The sequence below is a fragment of the Eubalaena glacialis genome, chromosome 6, assembly GCF_028564815.1.
Source record: "Eubalaena glacialis isolate mEubGla1 chromosome 6, mEubGla1.1.hap2.+ XY, whole genome shotgun sequence".
Lineage (NCBI taxonomy): Eukaryota > Metazoa > Chordata > Mammalia > Artiodactyla > Balaenidae > Eubalaena > Eubalaena glacialis.
Genome location: NC_083721.1, coordinates 94,776,182 through 94,794,611, shown reverse-complemented (window position 1 = coordinate 94,794,611; position 18,430 = coordinate 94,776,182). Strand labels below are relative to the sequence as shown.

Sequence of the window (18,430 nt, the reverse complement as noted above, 5' to 3'; positions counted from 1 at the left end):
TTTTTTCATTATTACCAAACCCCAGTTTCTGTGAGGTGGGAGTTGAAACGGGAAGTGAGGATAGAATGAGCTTCTTCCTGTGATGGGCAGGCCACAGAGGTGAGTCATAGGCCCTCCATAGCCACCTCAGAACATTTCCACTTTATTTGTCTAAATTTATTGAGCTCATATTCAGCCGTTCGTTGTAGGCATCTGTTCATTAGTGCGTGCCCTTTTTATGATTATGCTGTGATTTGGCTATGTTGATTATAAAATATTTTGAATATCACTCATGGTTCTATTTAGGATTTTATTTGAAAAGTGGCTCCACTACTAAGTAGGCAGCATTACGTAGTGGTTATAGTTACCATATGTTTGGAATCACATAGGCCTAAGTTCAGGCTCTAACTCTACTGCTTACAGGTAGGGTGATCTTAAGCAAGTTATTTGACTTCCCAGAGCCTTAGTTTCCTTATCTGCAAAATGGGGCTAATGATAATCCTACTTCCTTGGGTGGTTGTGAGAACTGAAAGAGGTGTAGTCAGTAAATAGCTGGCACACACTAACCACTTAATAAATGCTGACTTAAGCACACAAACAACAGAACAAATCAGAGTTAAGACTATACCTCTAAGTATTTGAATGGAAGCAATTTCAGGACAATAGAAAACTACTGTTTTTTTTTCTTTTTTTTTTGGCTGGGAAGTGTTTTTTCTCTCCTTTGTATCTTAGAGATGGAGAATGAATAGAAAGAATTTTTAAATCTACCTATGTATCTGTAATCCATATATAGATTTCAGGTATTTTTTTAAGAACAGTAATCCTGGAGGCAGTTGCTACTCAAAGTTCAGCACTGATGTCATGGAATAAAAACAGCCTTTCCATCAAATCACTCCCACCAGTCAGAGGGAATTCCAAGTTGGGTATCATTATTGACAGTCTTTTTGTTTCTTGTTCTAGAGTAAATATGTAATAGGAGGAGTCACATTATTTTTCTATCTGAAATCAATGGTTTATACAAGACAGCAATTAAAATGTAACACTTTCAACAAAATTTAATAAGGAAAAATTCATCCAGAATTAATATACTACCTATAAAACACATTATTAGATGAATATTCCAAGTGAAATCTACATTTAGGTAGCTATTAACCTCTACCATGTTTATTTTTCCTCTAAGGATTTTCTAGGAGAGAACAATGCTAGACTTGATGCATTAGAAACGACATCAAAATCTAAAATGTTACAATCTCAAATAGTACACAATTCCTAAAGTGCCGAAGATTTTACAGTCTCTAAATATAAGAGAAATTATGCTTTTATACAAGAACCTTACTACTAATAAAGAGCTTTCTGACTTTTATAGACTAGGAATATTTTTTCTAAATGTTATTGCTTAACTACTATCCCATTTCTTGAAAATACGAGCACTTCATTTTAGAGACATTTACCTCACTCTGTAAGAAATGGCCAATCAGGTCAGCACTGGCACTCCTAAAGGATGGTAACTGAGTTCTAATGCAAGTTTATAACCCAACACAAATTAAAGGGAAGTCGTTTTCTCCTACTCTGCAAAGAATTACCAGAATTGTATAGGGGGAAACTCATTTGCCCAAAAGGTACTTTTCAAACTTGTTTTGAATGGAAAACCATTGCACTCCTAGACAAACACCAACAACCCGTTAGAAATTTGGGGTTTATAGCATAGAAGCAGAAATACACAGAAAAGCAAATGCAAATGATACTTAAACATAGGAAAGGATTCTCAACTCATACACCATAAAAGAAATGCAAATTTATCTTCTACTGATTTTTTAAAATCTATTATTTTGGAAAAGATTAAAAAATTTGATAACACCCTGGTTTGGTGAGAATAAAGAAAAATAGGTCTTCTCATACACAGCTGATGGGAGTATAACTTGGCAATATTTATTAAAATTTCAAATGTGCAAACTCTTGGATTCTAATTTAAGAAATGTGTCCTGCAGACATGCCTGCATTTGTGCAAAATGACATGTGTACAAGGTTATTAATTGCAGCACTATTTCTAAGAGCAAAACACTGGAAACAATCCAAATGTTCATCAATGGGGAATAGATATCTTCCATATAATAGAATATTATGCAATGATAAAGAGGAGGAAATATATGCTGATATAGAACAGCCTCTAAGACTTACTTCTAAGTAAAATCAAGTTGCAGAAAGAATATCATGTACTACCATATTGCTTGTATTTATTAACTTAAAAGATAAACAATGGTTACCCATTTGGAGGGAAATTGGGTGGCTGGAGGATAGGGCTAGAAAGGGGACTTTTCACTGCATGCTATTTTATACCTCTTGAATTTTGAACTATGCGAATATATTACCTATTCAAAAAATAAGTGAGAAAGTTAAAATATATAATCCAAACACAGTGAGTGGCACACCTCCCACTTGTGATAGTCACGCTGTGTAGGGGTGAGCTGATGATTGACCTGAGATTGCACTGTGCATGTTACTGTCATCAGGATGCACTTAAGTGGGGGTCAGAAACCTATCACAGCCACCTACACCTCTCTTCAGCTTCAGCTAAGCCTATTGGCGTTCATTTTCATTTTTTCATATTCCTCCTTAGCCTAAATTAACTAGTGGCAGTGGCAGCAACTGTATGATGCCATAAATGGACGTCACCACATGTGAGATCCTGTTCTCTGGACACCTCCTCTGACAAGAATTCTGCCTAAATCCATTACTTAGCAGTAGGGACTGTTTTAGAATGCACCCTCAGTGTTCATGCCAATAAAGCGGAGAGAAATATACAATAACTCAATTTTAAAGTATCTGTGAGGACAACTGTCTGTGGGAGCCAGAAATGCTGAGCAGGCCCCTGGTGCCAGCAATGGCTTCCCGTGCTCTAAGATGACATGTGTCTCTGGTGCTAGAGATCATAATATCTTACTTCTTTTGCTTAAGTGGATACTTGATTGCTGCTCCCATAACCCATACAAATGGTAGGACATCTCCTTCATTCCTAATTTGAGATTTGTATCAGGGCTGAGCTGCTTTAAACTACTTCGGGTATTTTTTTTGGTCCATTGCTGGGTGAAGTTTTAAAGTTAAAAAGCGATTAAAATAAAAACAGAAGAAGCAACTAGTGTGAGGTTACCAGCTTTCAACATTCACACCTTAGGAAAGCATCAGAAAGTGTGAATATTGACTGTTTCATTAGTTTTCATTTTTCACCATTATGCTTGGTATTTAAAACAATTTATTTGTTGTGTTTAAATCCTACATGCCAGCAAATAATTATCACCCTATCTCAAAGCCAGTGCTCTAGGAAACATCCCAAATACAGTATACTAAAAGCACAGAGTACACACACGCGCACACACACACACACACACACACACACACACAGTATGTTAATAAAGCCACTGAGAATTCTTATTTATCAATATTTTAAATTAATTTTTTAAGCACTCAGGTAAATTAAGGTAATTTTTTTATTAAAAAGGTATGCTTCTCACTATATGTATTGATATGTTTCCTCCTAAAGCAGTCATAAACTATTATTCAGTAATATTCCAAATATCAAAAAACAAGAGAAAAATCCAATACATATAAATGAACATGCCAAGATATAAAAACAACCTTGCTGATTAATTTCAAAGGTGTATTATGAAAGCAATTTATCATTGTAGTAATTCTAATAACCCCTTACTGTTTTTTGGTTAGTGCTGTACATACACAGGAAAAAAGGACATGGGAGAGGTATGAGTAACAAAAAGAAGAAAATTATCCTTATACTTTGCTGGGTATGAAAACCCTCTTTCCTCTTCTCTTCCTTCAGACTAAGGCTTGCTGAGCTTCCTATGACTCAGCACAAGTGGATACATACTTACCTTCACCTGGGCTAGACCACTGACCAGTCAGAATGGAGGGGAGGGATAATTCATACTTGCTGCTCCAAGCATGTTTCAACCCCTCTTTGAATGAGACATTCCCAAAGTCTCATTCCAATTGTGCTCTGTGGCTTCTCTCTGAAATCTGTCCTTCCTTCCTTTCCGGTCTACTCTCAGGGTCATGGTCCCTCCCACTGTAAACAAATCACCCCATACCCTTTATCAAGAGGTTCTTTCCATGTTCTTCAATTTAAGCTGGACCCTCCAGGGAGCCCCTGTCACATGGAGGTTTTGTCCTTCCTGTCCCTTAGCACAGTATCACAGAACACCGTGTCATCTGGCTATCCTACCCTCTCTAACTGTCATCTAACAAACTCCTCATTATTTCCCCACATTTCCTAGGAGTTGACACCTGGATTATGGTTCCTCTTTGCTCTTTGTCACAACATCATCCTGAGTGACTTCAGATATCCAGTATCCAGCTGTGGATGACTCATCTAATATCCTGGCCTCTCGCTTTTTTTTTTTTTTTTTAATTCCTGAACTCTTCTAATTTAGTAGCCCAATCTCATGAAACTTATAACCTCTCAAATCTTATACTCCAGTACTACTCCTTGACCAAATCTTCTAGCCTTTCAGCTCTTTCACTCTCTTCTCCTCAAATGCCTGTTCTTTAACTGTCAGACCCTGGGCCACTACATACCCTCTGTTCTGTCCTTTCTTACCCAGCCCAGACCTAGAGTCCACCATGGTAATCATTCTCTCATCATTAATCACAATAGTTCTGCCCTGTCATCCATTTCATCAAAACCTCAAGTCTGAGTCAATGAAAACTTTTGGATGCTCAGAGACACAATGTAGAAAATCACATAACATTGCAGTTTGTTCTCACTATAGATTCATGGTCCCTCTTCTTAGGGATCCCTGAATCCTCTGCCTTAATCCTATTTAGCCTTTGTCTAATTTGTCTCTGCTATCTGTCCAATCTTTCTCAAATTCCTCAACTGCTTCTGACTCAATTAAACAATCAAAAAATTCTCTCAACTTACCCTCAACTCATAAAAACTCTTCCTTCCTATCACAGGGGAACAGGTTTCCATGTGTTCAAATCTAAACTTTCCATCTGTTTCCAGACCCCCATCCTTTCACACTTCCTTGGGGGATCTCACACCTTCAATCATCTTTTCATTACTTTTACTCTGTCTCTAAGGGCTCTTTCAATATAATCATGTCCAGTGTCCATATCCTTAAAAAAAAGTAAAAATCAGCCCTTCACTCTGTATTCCCTTTGAAATACTGTTCCATTTCTCGTCTTCCATTCGAGGTAAATGTTTTAGACACTGTGCCTACTTCTTCCCTTTCCAAATCTCACCATTGCTTTTGGCAGTTAGCTTTATTGAGAAAGGCTGTGTCTTAGAAGCACACCCTTGATTACAAGCAATGAAGTCAGGCATTAGTTTCAGATGATGGTTTATTCTTTGAACAGAGATCACTGAGATTATATCATATGCTCAACCATATAACAGGTACAAAGACTAATCATGTCACTGTGTGAAATCTCAGGGTACAAATTATGCTTGCTTAATTTTAGTCCACGTTCTAAATATGGTACATATGAACAAGGTTAGTCTAACTTTTCAGATCCAAGATACTTCATCTCTGGGCTTGCTAAGCTCATGTCCACTCCTATTCTTGCTTTCTAGTTGAGTTGCAGTGATACCCATTAAAATTGTTCTCTTCATAGACCTTTGACAGCCAAAGATTATTTTTCACTCTTAATGCTACCTTTAGAAACTCTGTAACTAGGTATTTTCCTAAAGCCTCCAGTCCGTGAGGAGTAACTTCTTAGAGGTCTCTCTTAATTAATTTTGTCTCATTATTTCTTAATCTGAGAGGTAGTCTTTTCTTAACTATTCACGTTTTCCAGGATTCTTTCCTCATCTCTCTTTCTTGTTACACTTCAGGTGACATCAGGTATGGATGATTCCTCCAAATGTCTATCTTTGGTCATAAACTTTCCTCTGTGCTTCCTATGTGTCTCTAGGCAACAACTGTGCTGCACCAACTGAGCTTGTCACCAGCCTTCACACAAAATACATCCAAAATTGCATTCATCTTCTTCACCTCAGGTTCCTGAGTTGGTGGCGCTTTGATACTTAGAAAATGCTTCTTTGTTTCTCAACTGCCGCTAAGGTGTGAACATTTTCCTTTCTCCCTCCCTCCCTCTTTATTTCCTCCCTCCCTCCCTCCCTCCCTCCCTTCCTCCCTTCCTTTCTTCCCTCCCTTATTTTGGTTTCTCCTCTTTATACTTACTATTGCTTATCTGGTTCTGCCCTTTACATTTCTCATCAAGATTGTCATGGTATAACCTGCTAATGGCCTCTAGTCTTTTCCCTCTCAAATCTGCCTCTAAACCAGTGGCTTTCAAATATTTTTGACCAAGATCCATGATAAGAAATACATTTTACATCACAACAAGGACACACACACACACACACACACACACACAAACACACACACAGCTAGATAGAGAGCAAAATTAATTTATTTCTCTCTCCTCTTCCTAGGTACATTTCTATTTATGGATAGATATAGATATACCTGGGTATATAACAGGATCAAAATTTTCACAGAGTAAAACTTTCCAATATTTCATGAACTCTGATATTTTCTATTGTATTTCTATTCTATTGATATAAGTTAAACATAATCCTGGTCGCAATCCATTAAATTGATTTCATAACCCAGTAATAAGATATAACCCAGAGATTGAGCACTGTTTTTGTTCTCTACATACACTAGAGTGATATAGCAAAAATAAATAAATATGTAATTGACATCATCATTCCCCACAGTAATGCTTTTGGGAGGCCTCTTGTTATTTACTGAATAATGTCCAAGATCTTGACAAGGTATGCATGGCTCCCTGGCAACCTGCTGCTCTTCTAGCTTTATTTCTCCCTATTCTGCCCTGCACTTTCTTCCATAGGAACATTCTACACATTTCTATTTTACCCTGGAGTTTTCTCTTTCTAGTTCCTTCACACCCTCATCCCCCTGGCTGTTTTCTCCCAAAATCAACACTTGGATTATAGCAAATAAAATGTCTACTATAAGAACAGTATAGTTATATTATAGATGTAACTGAAGAAAGGATAAAGAGCTATAAGACTGAAATCTTATACTTCCTTGTAGCTCCTGTAGTAACCAGCATAGTGTTGATAAAGTAGTAACTATTCAATATTTTTTTCACTGATTCTCAAGCAATCCTTCTTTTTTTTTTCCACATCATTACTTCCCTATCCAAGAACCCACTTATTGCCTTAAATACCAATTCCAATTTCCTCTGCCTGGTTTTTAAGACTATCCAGCATCTGGCTCTATCTCTCCACCTTTATTTCATAATAACGCATTCCTCTGGCCCGCCCATCTCTTTGCTGTCCTTATTAGGTTTCATGCATCTTTCCTCAAGTTCTCCATCCTGTTAGCAATGTTTATCTCCAATATCACACTCATTTTCTGTCCCCTCTACCCACCCGCTTTTCCATTCAGTTATTTATTTTTGAGGTTCATTCAAACCTTTAAATTCACCGCAAATCCTCTCAGCATTTCTGTGAGTACTTTATGCATTTTTATCTTTTTATCTTTAATAGAGAATAATAATAGTTCCCAACTCACTGGGTTACTGTGAGAATTAGAGGTGTTAGTATAGATAAAGTGCCTGCCACCGAGTTCATGCTCATAAATGTGTATCACAAGCTACATCAAACATTCCTATCCTAAAGCTTTGTTCTACACGGCCATTGCACATCACTGAACACTTGATAGATTTCTAATTTCCTTACAGTTATAGAACTTCTCTCTAAAGCTTGAATCTAAGTTCCTTGAGAACCAAATCCCTGTCGTATAATGTGATCTTACCCCAACATCACCCAACAAGTTGACAGAAAGTAGTGAGAAAGTTGTCACTTAATAATTTGTGGTTGATTTCTTAGTAAAATGTGTCCCACAAAATCAATGATTAATTACTCATAGATTAGCAGCATAATTTGAATCATCATCATCATATCCCAAAGCAAGTACTCCAGAAGTTATTTCTGGATATAAAATATATTTTGGTGGCGGACTTCAAGTACATATGAATCCAGTGTTCTCAGTACTCATAACAATTCATTCAAAATAAGGAAACCATACTGAGTGTAATGAAAATTTGGTTCCCCCTTTTTATTACACCCTGCCTATCTACATCCTGTTCTCTGATAGAAACAGAATCATCTCTCAGGTGGAAAGAAAGTCTTCTCTATTTTAGTGAATGTCAAATGAGGCAACCGAAGTGTCAAACTAGATGATTAAATAGAAGTTTTCCCCTAACTTTCTTCTAGATCATCTGAATCAAAAGAGTAACCACTACCTTACTCTGTTCTACATTCCTGTGAACAAATTTAAGTGGCCCTCATCTGCTCATTACATGCAGAGTCTGTTTGAACATCACACTGTGTTGTGTATGAAAGCTGGAAAGGGGTAGGGGAAAGAGAGAGAGGATTGCTGTTTTAAACTTTATCTGGCTTTGGAAGCCTTGCAAGAAATTTAGAAAGTTGGATAGTGGAAAAAATGTTGGGCAACATTATCCAATATTTGGATACGAGTCGTCTTTTTTTTTTTTAATGTGTGTGAACCTCCACATGGAATCATCAAATTGAATTACAGTTCAGGGTTGTGTAAGACTTCAGTGAGTGAGTTGGTTGAGTTTTGATTCACAACAATGTAAACAGAGTTAACTGCATTTAAAAATACCCTAAGGTTAACTGTCATTTGAATCCAACCCCTAACCACGACCCGTAAACTATGAAAATGATCCTGCTCACTGAAAAGATCTTGCTCGGTCATCACTAATGGGATGGATTTAGAGACACATGCTAACTAACCACTGACTGGTGTTTAGTATCAACCTATTTATTAGTGTTAATAGAAAAGTAGTCATTGAGTTAATTTGCTTTTTAAGTGAATATGAGAAGATTGTTTTAAATGTAAATTTCCAAAGAGTAAATTTTCACGACAGTGACATTCACATTTTTCTTAATGCTTTGTAATAGCTTTAGAATGTTTAGATATTACATCTCTTAATTCCCTTTAAAAAAGCACACATGGTTTAACATCTATTTTAGGTAATTTTAAAGGAGAAGGATCTTCTATGTGAGCAGTTCTCAACTGTTTTTAGCTGCTCTGGGAACTTAAAAATACCAGAACCCCAAGCATGGTCATTGTCTGAACCTCAGACAATTGTATAAGACTTTCTGAGGGTGGGTTTGGGCACCCTGTGTGTGTGTGTGTGTGTGTGTGTGTGTGTGTGTGTGTGTGTTTAATAGCTCCCCTAGGTGATTGTAATTATGTCAAGAATCTAGAGACCTAAATAGACATTTCTCCAGAGAAGATATACAGATTGCCTACAGACACATGAAAGAATGCTCAACATCATTAATCATTAGAGAAATGCAAATCAGAACTACAATGAGATATCTCACACCAGTCAGAATGACCATCATCAAAAAATCTACAAACAATAAATGCTGGAGAGGGTGTGGAGAAAGGGGAACCCTCTTGCACTGTTGGTGGGAATGTAAATTGATACAGCCACTATGGAGAACAGTATGGAGATTCCTTAAAAAACTAAAAATATAATTACCATATGACCCAGCAATCCCACTACTGGGCATATACCCTGAGAAAACCATAATTCAAAGAGTCATGTACCAAATGTTCATTGCAGCTCTATTTACAATAGCCAGGACATGGAAGCAACCTAATTGTCCATCATCGGATGAATGGATAAAGAAGATGTGGCACATATATACAATGGAATATTACTCAGCCATAAAAAGAAACGAAATTGAGTTATTTGCAGTGAGGTGGATGGACCTAGAATCTGTCATACAGAGTGAAGTAAGTCAGAAAGAGAAAAACAAATACCGTATGCTAACCCATATACATGGAATCTAAAAAAAAAAAAAAAAGGTCATGAAGAACCTAGGGACAAGACGAGAATAAAGACGCAGACCTACTAGAGAATGGACTTGAGCATACGGGGAGGGGGAAGGGTAAGCCGGGACAAAGTGAGGGAGTGGCATGGACATATATACACTACCAAACATAAAATAGCTAGCTAGTGGGAAGCAGCCGCATAGCACAGGGAGATCAGCTCGGTGCTTTGTGACCACCTAGAGGGGTGGGATAGGGAGGGTGGGAGGGAGACGCAAGAGGGAGGGGATATGGGGATATATGTATATGTATAACTGATTCACTTTGTTATAAAGCAGAAACTGACACACCATTGTAAAGCAATTATACTCCAATAAAGATGTTAAAACAAAACAAAAAAACAACAAAAAAAAGAATCTACAAGATTTATAATATTTTTTATATGAAACGTCATCCTTCTTTCATTTGTAAATGTGATACAAATTATACTATAGTCTTATTTATTGAAAAATTCTCCTACTCACCTCTTCCCTCCACACTCTACCACAATGGGAAAACTTCTTGAGGGCAGGGACTAAGTTTTATTTATATTTGTGTCATTCCCTGCATCTAGCACTATGTCAGGCTGAAACAGCCAGTGGTGTTAGTGGTATTAACATACTTTTTTCTTATAGTGACAAATCCTGCTCTTCTACAGATTAGTTTTATTTAATTAGTGCTTAATTATAGGGCTATATCTAATTCTGTTCTTTTGCTTTTGAGATTGAGAGGAGCATTTGTTTTGTATTTTCCTGCTATGTAAATTTGCTAGCATTTAAACAATATTTTTTATCATTAAATACTTAGCTCTGGTGCCCCTGGATGGAGCAAAGAGGGCAACAATCAAGATAAAAACTGAAGTGTTTAATTCTGACCATACAGAGTTCGAGTCAATTTATGTGACAACTAAGAAAAAAATGAACTATTTCTAGCATAACAATTTGTGCATTTAAGTGAAAGCTCATATTTTTTTGTGTGAGAAGCAGTTAAGAATTCAAAATAGTGTTTGATTTAGTTCACTGCTTCTGAAAGGGGGAATAGAGTAAAAAGCAATGAATTATTTTGGTCCCTTGCTTTGACTGAATTTCATATATCATTAAAAGAATACTATACATTTTTAATGTTAATTAAAGGAAAAAGGGATATGGATTAAAGTGATGATAAACTACTGAATTGGTCAAAATCCTTTGGGGTGCTAAAGTTTTAAGTTAAATACATACTGTACAGGGAAATGAGGAACTTGAGAAACACAGTGACAACTTGAACATGGATTTAGAGTTCATCATGTTTCCCAACAAGCAGTCCTTTGTGAAAGCACCTTGTGGTTGGCCATTAGTTCTTATCATTCCTGCTTAACAGTGTTCTAAGAGGTTCAGAAAGTTGCTCAAAGTCACACAGCAATTAGGTACCAGAAGCAGTATCCAATACAGATAATCTGACTCCATATTCAGTGCTCTGTCCATCAGAGCTCTGTATCCTTGTGGCCACCTAGGATTATGTGAGCTAGATACATCGAAGTGCTAACTGCTAATTCGCCTGCAATGGCAGGTGTTTGCAAACCTACCAGTGGTGTGGCATAAGTCTCTGCTATTCAGAGTGGTCCCTGGACCACCGGCATGGACATCATTTGGGAGCTTATATGAAATGAGGCATCTGGATGCTCTACCACAGACCCCATGCATTTTTAACAATACTCCTATACAACTTTTATAAACGTTAAAGTATGAAAAGCAAGAGTGTAAAGAATTCCAGATGTGAAATCAAGGCACCTGAATTTGACCTCAGCCCTGCCACAAACTAGCTGGGGCACTTTAAGTTTTTTTTAACTTCTTAGAGCATCAGTTTTTGTTTGTTTTTGTTTTTTTATCTGTGAAATGGGAATGATAATATCTGTCTTTGAGGGTTGTTGTGATGATTATCTAAATAAATGGGCCTGGACCCCAGCAGGAGTTTAAGAAATGCATACTGAAGCTCTATGCAAATCCACAGATGTGTAAAAAGACAGCTCAGGCATTCAGCGAATTTGGTGAACTCTTGATTTCCTGATTATGTTGGACTAGGAACTATCTATGTTAGAATCCATTTAAATTAAGCTTTCTGGGATGTCCACATTTTCATGCCCTAGAGATTTGCTACAGAATTATTCTCAGCAGAGCAATTATAGGTGAGGCTGCCCTATAATAAGATATCTTTGCTATTTCATTAAATAAACCCCCTTGGATAGGCTCCAAAATGGACCTGCCTCATACCAAATTCCATTACACTGGAAGTAATCGTGTAAGAAGGCCCTGGTGCGGGTTCAGTCGTCCTGGATACCTAATGTTTACCATAAAGGGAATGTGTTCTAGAACAGTGATTCCCAAAAGCTGGTTCTCAGACCAATACTTTACTGATCCAAGGGGCAAGGAAAAAAAAAAAGACAATTTAGTCAACTTTTCATAAAGTTGAATTTTAATCTATTTAAAAAATATCCTTCATTCTGAGAGTATGCCCTTTTTTGAGAGTATGCCCTTTCTATTTTCTATCTTTTTGGTGTTCAACTGCTCCATATTTTAATGAAATAATGATGATAATAGATGGTAATTTTTGTAATGTTCTTGTACAATACAAATACAAGGTCAATCCTCTCCCCCCTCCAACTTTTAACAAGAGTTTTAAGGTCCTTGAAATCCCCCAATTCTGAACAATTGTTATAGAAAAAATTGCTTAAAAGGAAATTCTTTCCTATGAAATTAGCCAGGGGCATAGAGCATTTTCCATTGGGGACCAAACTGCACAGTTTTAATTGGAGGGCAAATTTGTCTACGGTCAGCATCTCACAGGGTGTAATACTCCTCAAACTCCTATGTGTACCAGGACCATTTGGATCTGTTAAAATGCAGATCCTGATTCTGCAGGTCTGGCACAGTCCAAAGTTCTGTAATTCCAACAAACTCTCACTTAGAGTAGCAAAGGCATAGTGGTTAAGGTGGTGAGCTCTGAACCAGATCACCTTGGTTCAACTACTCCTGTTACTACCACTGCTAGCTGTTGATCCTTGAGCCAGTTACTTAACCTATCTATCCCTTAGTTTTCTCATTAGCAACAGAAGAATAATACTAGTCCCATCTCACATTTTTATTGTGAAAGTGAAATGGAATATTGAACGTAAATATTCCCAGAATGAAAAATACAGTACCTGACACATAGAAAGAGCTCCATAAATGTGAGTTATTACTCTAACTTCACAGATCAGTGACTGGAGCGCCAAGATATTAAAAAAAAATATTAGCACCTCAAGGTGGAACCCTCAAGGGGTTCCTACATGATGAAATTGGAAGAATTGAAAGTTCCGTTTGGTGAGGGATAAGTTGTGGTCTGTCTTCTTTGGCTGGTTCAGTGGGATTGTTTGAAGCTGTGAATCTTAAAGGGTGGGTATAGATCTGTTCTAATTCAAAAGGTGGAAGCCTCTCAATTACTAAGATCCTATAATTAAGGTTGAAATTATGGTATGGTTTAGGTTGCATGCCACAAAATTATTAGAACCTTTGCTAACTTATAAATGACAAGAAAAATACCATTAGTACATTCCCAGACTTTAAGTTTTCCTATAGGTCTTTACTTTATTAATAATTATTCTTTTCCCCATGAAAGTACAGCTAGCATGTTTATTAATTAATCTATTCTTACTTTTTGTTGACAGCCAAGCAATTTATTGGAAATAGTGTGTATTGCCTAATATGCTTCATTGGCCCATGAGGCCAATGTCTTACATTTATTTATTTATTTTTTATAGAATCCCTACTATTTTAATAGGGGGTGAATTTATATAGTTGTTCTTTAAAAATTATAGGTAATAGCATCTAGGCATAAAACTGTGATTTAATATGAATTTATGGTTTTTATCTTCAATTTGTACCTTTTGCCCATCTGGTATGATTTCTGCTGTGATTTCAAACACAAGAGCAAGTGATGACTGATTTTTTTTTTTTAATTAATTTATTTTGGCTGCGTTGGGTCTTCGTTGCTGCATGCGGGCTTTCTCTAGTTGCGGCGAGTGGGGGCTACTCTTCGTTGTGGTGCGCGGGCTTCTCATTGAGGTGGCTTCTCTTGTTGCGGAGCACGGGCTGTAGGCACGCAGGCTTCTGTAGTTGTGGCATGCGGGCTCAGTAGTTGTGGCTCGTGGGCTCTAGAGCATAGGCTCAGTAGTTGTGGCACACGGACTTACTTGCTCCGCGGCATGTGGTATCTTCCCGGACCACGGCTCGAACCCGTGTCCCCTGCACTGGCAGGCGGATTCTTAACCACTGCGCCACCAGGGAAGTCTGATGACTGATTTTAACAAAGATTGATGAGTTAGTCACAGAGCTAAGGACTAATCTAACCTACTTAACTGGTTCAACTTTATATAGTAAAAAGGAAGCACAGAAAAATAAATTATTTCATCAAGCACATTTAAGTAAATGCCTCCTGTGTTCTAAAATCCTAGAAGATTAAAGTTGACTGCTTTTTGGAAGCTAAACTGTTATCTTCTGAATCACTGCATATCATTTTTATCTTTTTCATTTATAAACTATCAGAAATTTACCTGTCTAGTTTGTGACCATGTTATAAAAACAAAAGGAGTTAATACTTTGTCAAGAGCACAGGGAAACTAATGTATAAGCAGAACATTCTAATGCGTTGATTAGATAAGTTGGAAATTATTGTGTCTATTAATAAATATTCACAAATTTCCAGGGCCTTTCCCCCGTTTTTACTTTCTCTTTCTTTTTTTGTGGTCTTACCTTTAACCACAACCGGTCTTCTGTATATTTCTACAGCTGACTCTGTACCACTCAGTTGCCAAGCATTTTATATGCCTCACAATGCCTCCTATGTAATAATCACTCCATGGGAGAGTTGCTAGTTATCCTTCAATAGCCATACCTATTCTCCCCTTCTTCTTCAGTAATAAGAATAAGAAAAATATGATTAGCACATTCCCAGACCTTTAAGTTTTCCTATAGGTCTTTATTAATAATTATTCCTTTCCCCATGAAAGTACAGCTAGAATGTTAGTGACCATGAATGTTTGGGCCATCGGGAATAAAGACCATATTTTTCAGCCTCCCTTGCAGCTTTGTGCAGTCACATGACCAAATTTGGGTCAACAACAACAACAAAAAATGGAAATGGTGTGTGCAGCTTCCCATCAAGTGTGCTCGGAAGAACGCAGGGTGACTCTTTCCTTCCTTTTGCCCTATTATGGCTGGTTAGAAGGTGGGCGTGATGACACCAACAGGAACTGGCATTTTGATCAAGAGGTCACAGTCACATCTTGAGGAACAAAATAGAATCTGGTACCTGATGATCATACCATACCAGTGCTTGACTACCTAACATTTATATGAAAACAAACAAACAAAAACTTCTCTCTCACTTTAGACACAGGTATTTTGGGTTTCTGTCACTTGAAGCCAAATCTAATCCTAACTTCACACACTGAAATATTCATTGATGCATTTATCTTTCAGGTGTGATCCTTATCAATATGCCTTGGTCTCTGTCATCCATCCTATCTTAGTCTTGTTAGGACCTAAGGAAAAGCAAGAGATGCATTAAGTAATACCTGAGAACACTTAGTATTGAAGAAGTTAAATTCAAGAGAAGTTAAATTCAGGAGAGGAAAGAGTTAAAGAGGTTAAAAATCTTTTCTATTCCCAGTAACTTTGGTTTATTAAGAGACATTCTAGGTAAGATTTCAAAAGTTAACTCCCAAGGTAATTAGACAAAAGCTAGGCCAGATGTCTAAGCTAAGTTTTGGTCTCAAAATAATTACTTTTGTTAATTACCAGTAATTAGTGTCAGCATCCAACACTTTCCTAAAAACCCTTGAGGGAGGGGGAGGAAGCAGGGAGAGAGAGAGAGGGAGAGAGAGAGGGAGAGAGGGAGAGAGAGAGGGAGAGAGGGAGAGGGAATGGGAGAGGGAATGGGAGAGAGAGAGGATGTGTACAGCAGAGTCAGAACACAAGCATTTTCCAGTACAGTTGCACATCTTGGGGTCATTAAAACCTGATTCAAATTTTACAGTTTTGAGCACTGGGTTTTATGGGAAAAGCGGATATTTTCTTCCAGTTACTGCAAATATCTTTTACTTCTACCTAGGCTTAACGTGAAGTTTATGTTCTTTCTTATTTTATGGCTTTTTTTCCCATTGCCAAAATGATTCTTTTCCTTTATCTATAAAATTACACCTTTAGCCCTGCATACCCGCCCCCCGCCCCGCCCCCAAATTTCACCTGAAAATAGCCCTAGCAGAAGTGCCCACGGTTCTTCCTGGAGTCTTTACTTAGCTTCCTTTCCCCAGTCAGTGGCTTCTGGTCATTAGCTCAAAGAACAGCAGAGGGTTCTCAGTGGTTTGTGGATAACTTAATTTGGGGGCACTTTTTACGTAGTTCAGAAGTTTACATAGTGCATCACTCTTTGCTTCTTTGTGTAAATGATCCTTTATAAGGACAGAAATATTTATAGATGCATCTGTTTGTGCACTGTCTCACCACTTCATGTCTCTTTGGGCCTCCTTTTTTGTGCCTAGAATTTCTTTTTAAATATTTAGGGGCATCATTGTCTAGTATTGTCCATTAACAATTCATTGTAGATGTAGTCATTTTTAACCTGCAAGTAACAGTGTAAATAATACTTTTTAAATATCCATCACAAACATCTCACATCTGACTCCTGCCCATGCCCCAGGTTCCATGGTGGATCAGTCACTCCTTTATGCCATCTCTATTTAACTGTTTACTGCTTTCTCTCCCTCACCAATTGTTAGAGGGAGGCACCTTGTCTTAACTCATTTTTTAAATCTCCAGTGGCCACCAGGCATATATAAAATGCCTTGAAATTTTTTTTGTAGTTAATTAAATATGCAGTCACGAATGTTGCCAAGCCAGTGGGAGTTCTAGTTACACACTTTGGTCCTTTTATAAGTTCAGTGGGTCATGAGATGGTGCAGTTTTCCCCATGGTCTTTTTTGTGTTTTATTGGTGATTCTCACATTTATTTTAGCCCATGGGCTATTTCTTTATGCCAAGATATTGACCAACTTACCTGCTTGCAGAGAGAAAAATAATTATTCATAAAGCTCAGTAGAATGGGAAGTTTGATGGTAAGGTAAAATGGTGTTGTTTTGTTTTTAATCAGTATTATACATAAATTATCAGCCCATGCTAAAAAGTAAGATGGTTATGTTTAATCATGAAGACTACATATCAAAAGGGGACAATTTGTATATTCATTAACTGCCTATTTCTAGAGGATCTATACTCTACCCACCACCACTGTACTAAAACTTGATGGGTTTTATAGGTATACATCTAAATTACAAAACCAACTGCATTTTAATATATGTTACCCACTGCAGAGTTTGTTAGAGAAAATGCATGAGATGTGCTTTTGGGGTGATTTCTATATGTCAAGTGCACACAAGCATATTAATTTGCAGGCACATCTTATTTATGTAAACTGAGAACTGCATAGTCTTGATATCATTCAATATTTTCACCCCATGATCGCTGTTCATTACAGTATAATCAGAACTGCTCAATGTAATCACAACTTTCCCTTTCACAGCTTCCCATCACCAATCTATGTTTTTTTTAATCCCATACCTCCAATGCTGTTCTGAACTGTCCTGCTGCCACGGCGTATTTCTTTTGTCTGTAGCAAGAGCTGGCATCCTTTAAGGCTACCTGAAGCCATTTGTCAATCTGAGGCAGAAAGCTGAAATTAGGTACACGGAAAGGGTCTACTACTATTTCAGCAGCTTGGCATGTTGGCCGATTCCCAGTGGACATGTAGGACTCTACAAACTCATAGCTCACGTCCTCTTCATCAACGTAGACCAACTTCACCTCCACATCCATGATATTCTTTAAGGGGATTTGAGGCAGAGGCATGGTGATCAATGGGCTGTCAAGTTCTATTACCTTTGCCTGTTTCTTTCCAGCTGGCTTTTCTTCACCTTCTGCCTTCCGTTTAAAGGCCACTTTCTCTAAATCATTGCTTTGTTTTTCTTTGACGCTCTTTGCCATTTTTATTCGCTCAGCTGTGATTTCTACCTGTTTATCTCCACAGCTTTTCTTAATCTCTTGTGGCATTTCCAGGATGCTGGGTGGGTTTGCTAAGGTGGACATTTCCTTGCTTGTGTTTATCTTTGGAACAAGTTGATCAGGATAGACCCTATTTACTGTATTCTCCAAACTCCTACTGCTTCCTGAATCCATTGATTTCCCCCTGAAACACCTGTAGGGGTGAGAAGAAGACAAATAATTACAAAAAAATTTTGAAATTCCAGTGGCTTTAATTTAGTCAGACTATAGTCAAATTCACTGAAAACACTTTTTAATTCATTATAGGTATTTATCACCTTAAAGTAAAACTGTATGTACATCATCTGCTGACTGTTTTACTAGAGAAGTATATGTTTCAGTCTCAAAATTCACCAAGAATTTGTTGAAAACACATTTAGACAATGTCTTTAAAAAATAACCATCTATAGCTGAACAACGTTGAATGAACATTTTTATGGG

At 37.4% G+C, this 18,430-nt stretch overlaps 1 protein-coding gene across 1 annotated transcript in view; it reads right to left on the bottom strand.

The window, feature by feature from the left end:
• SPATA16 (spermatogenesis associated 16) overlaps positions 1-18,124 on the bottom strand; it is a 232,567-nt gene extending 214,443 nt beyond the window's left edge. The window contains exon 1 of the mRNA XM_061193423.1: positions 17,510-18,124. Coding sequence (XP_061049406.1) covers positions 17,510-18,124 — 615 coding nt within the window. The remainder of the gene's footprint in view (positions 1-17,509) is intronic.
• Between the last annotated feature and the right edge of the window lie 306 nt (positions 18,125-18,430).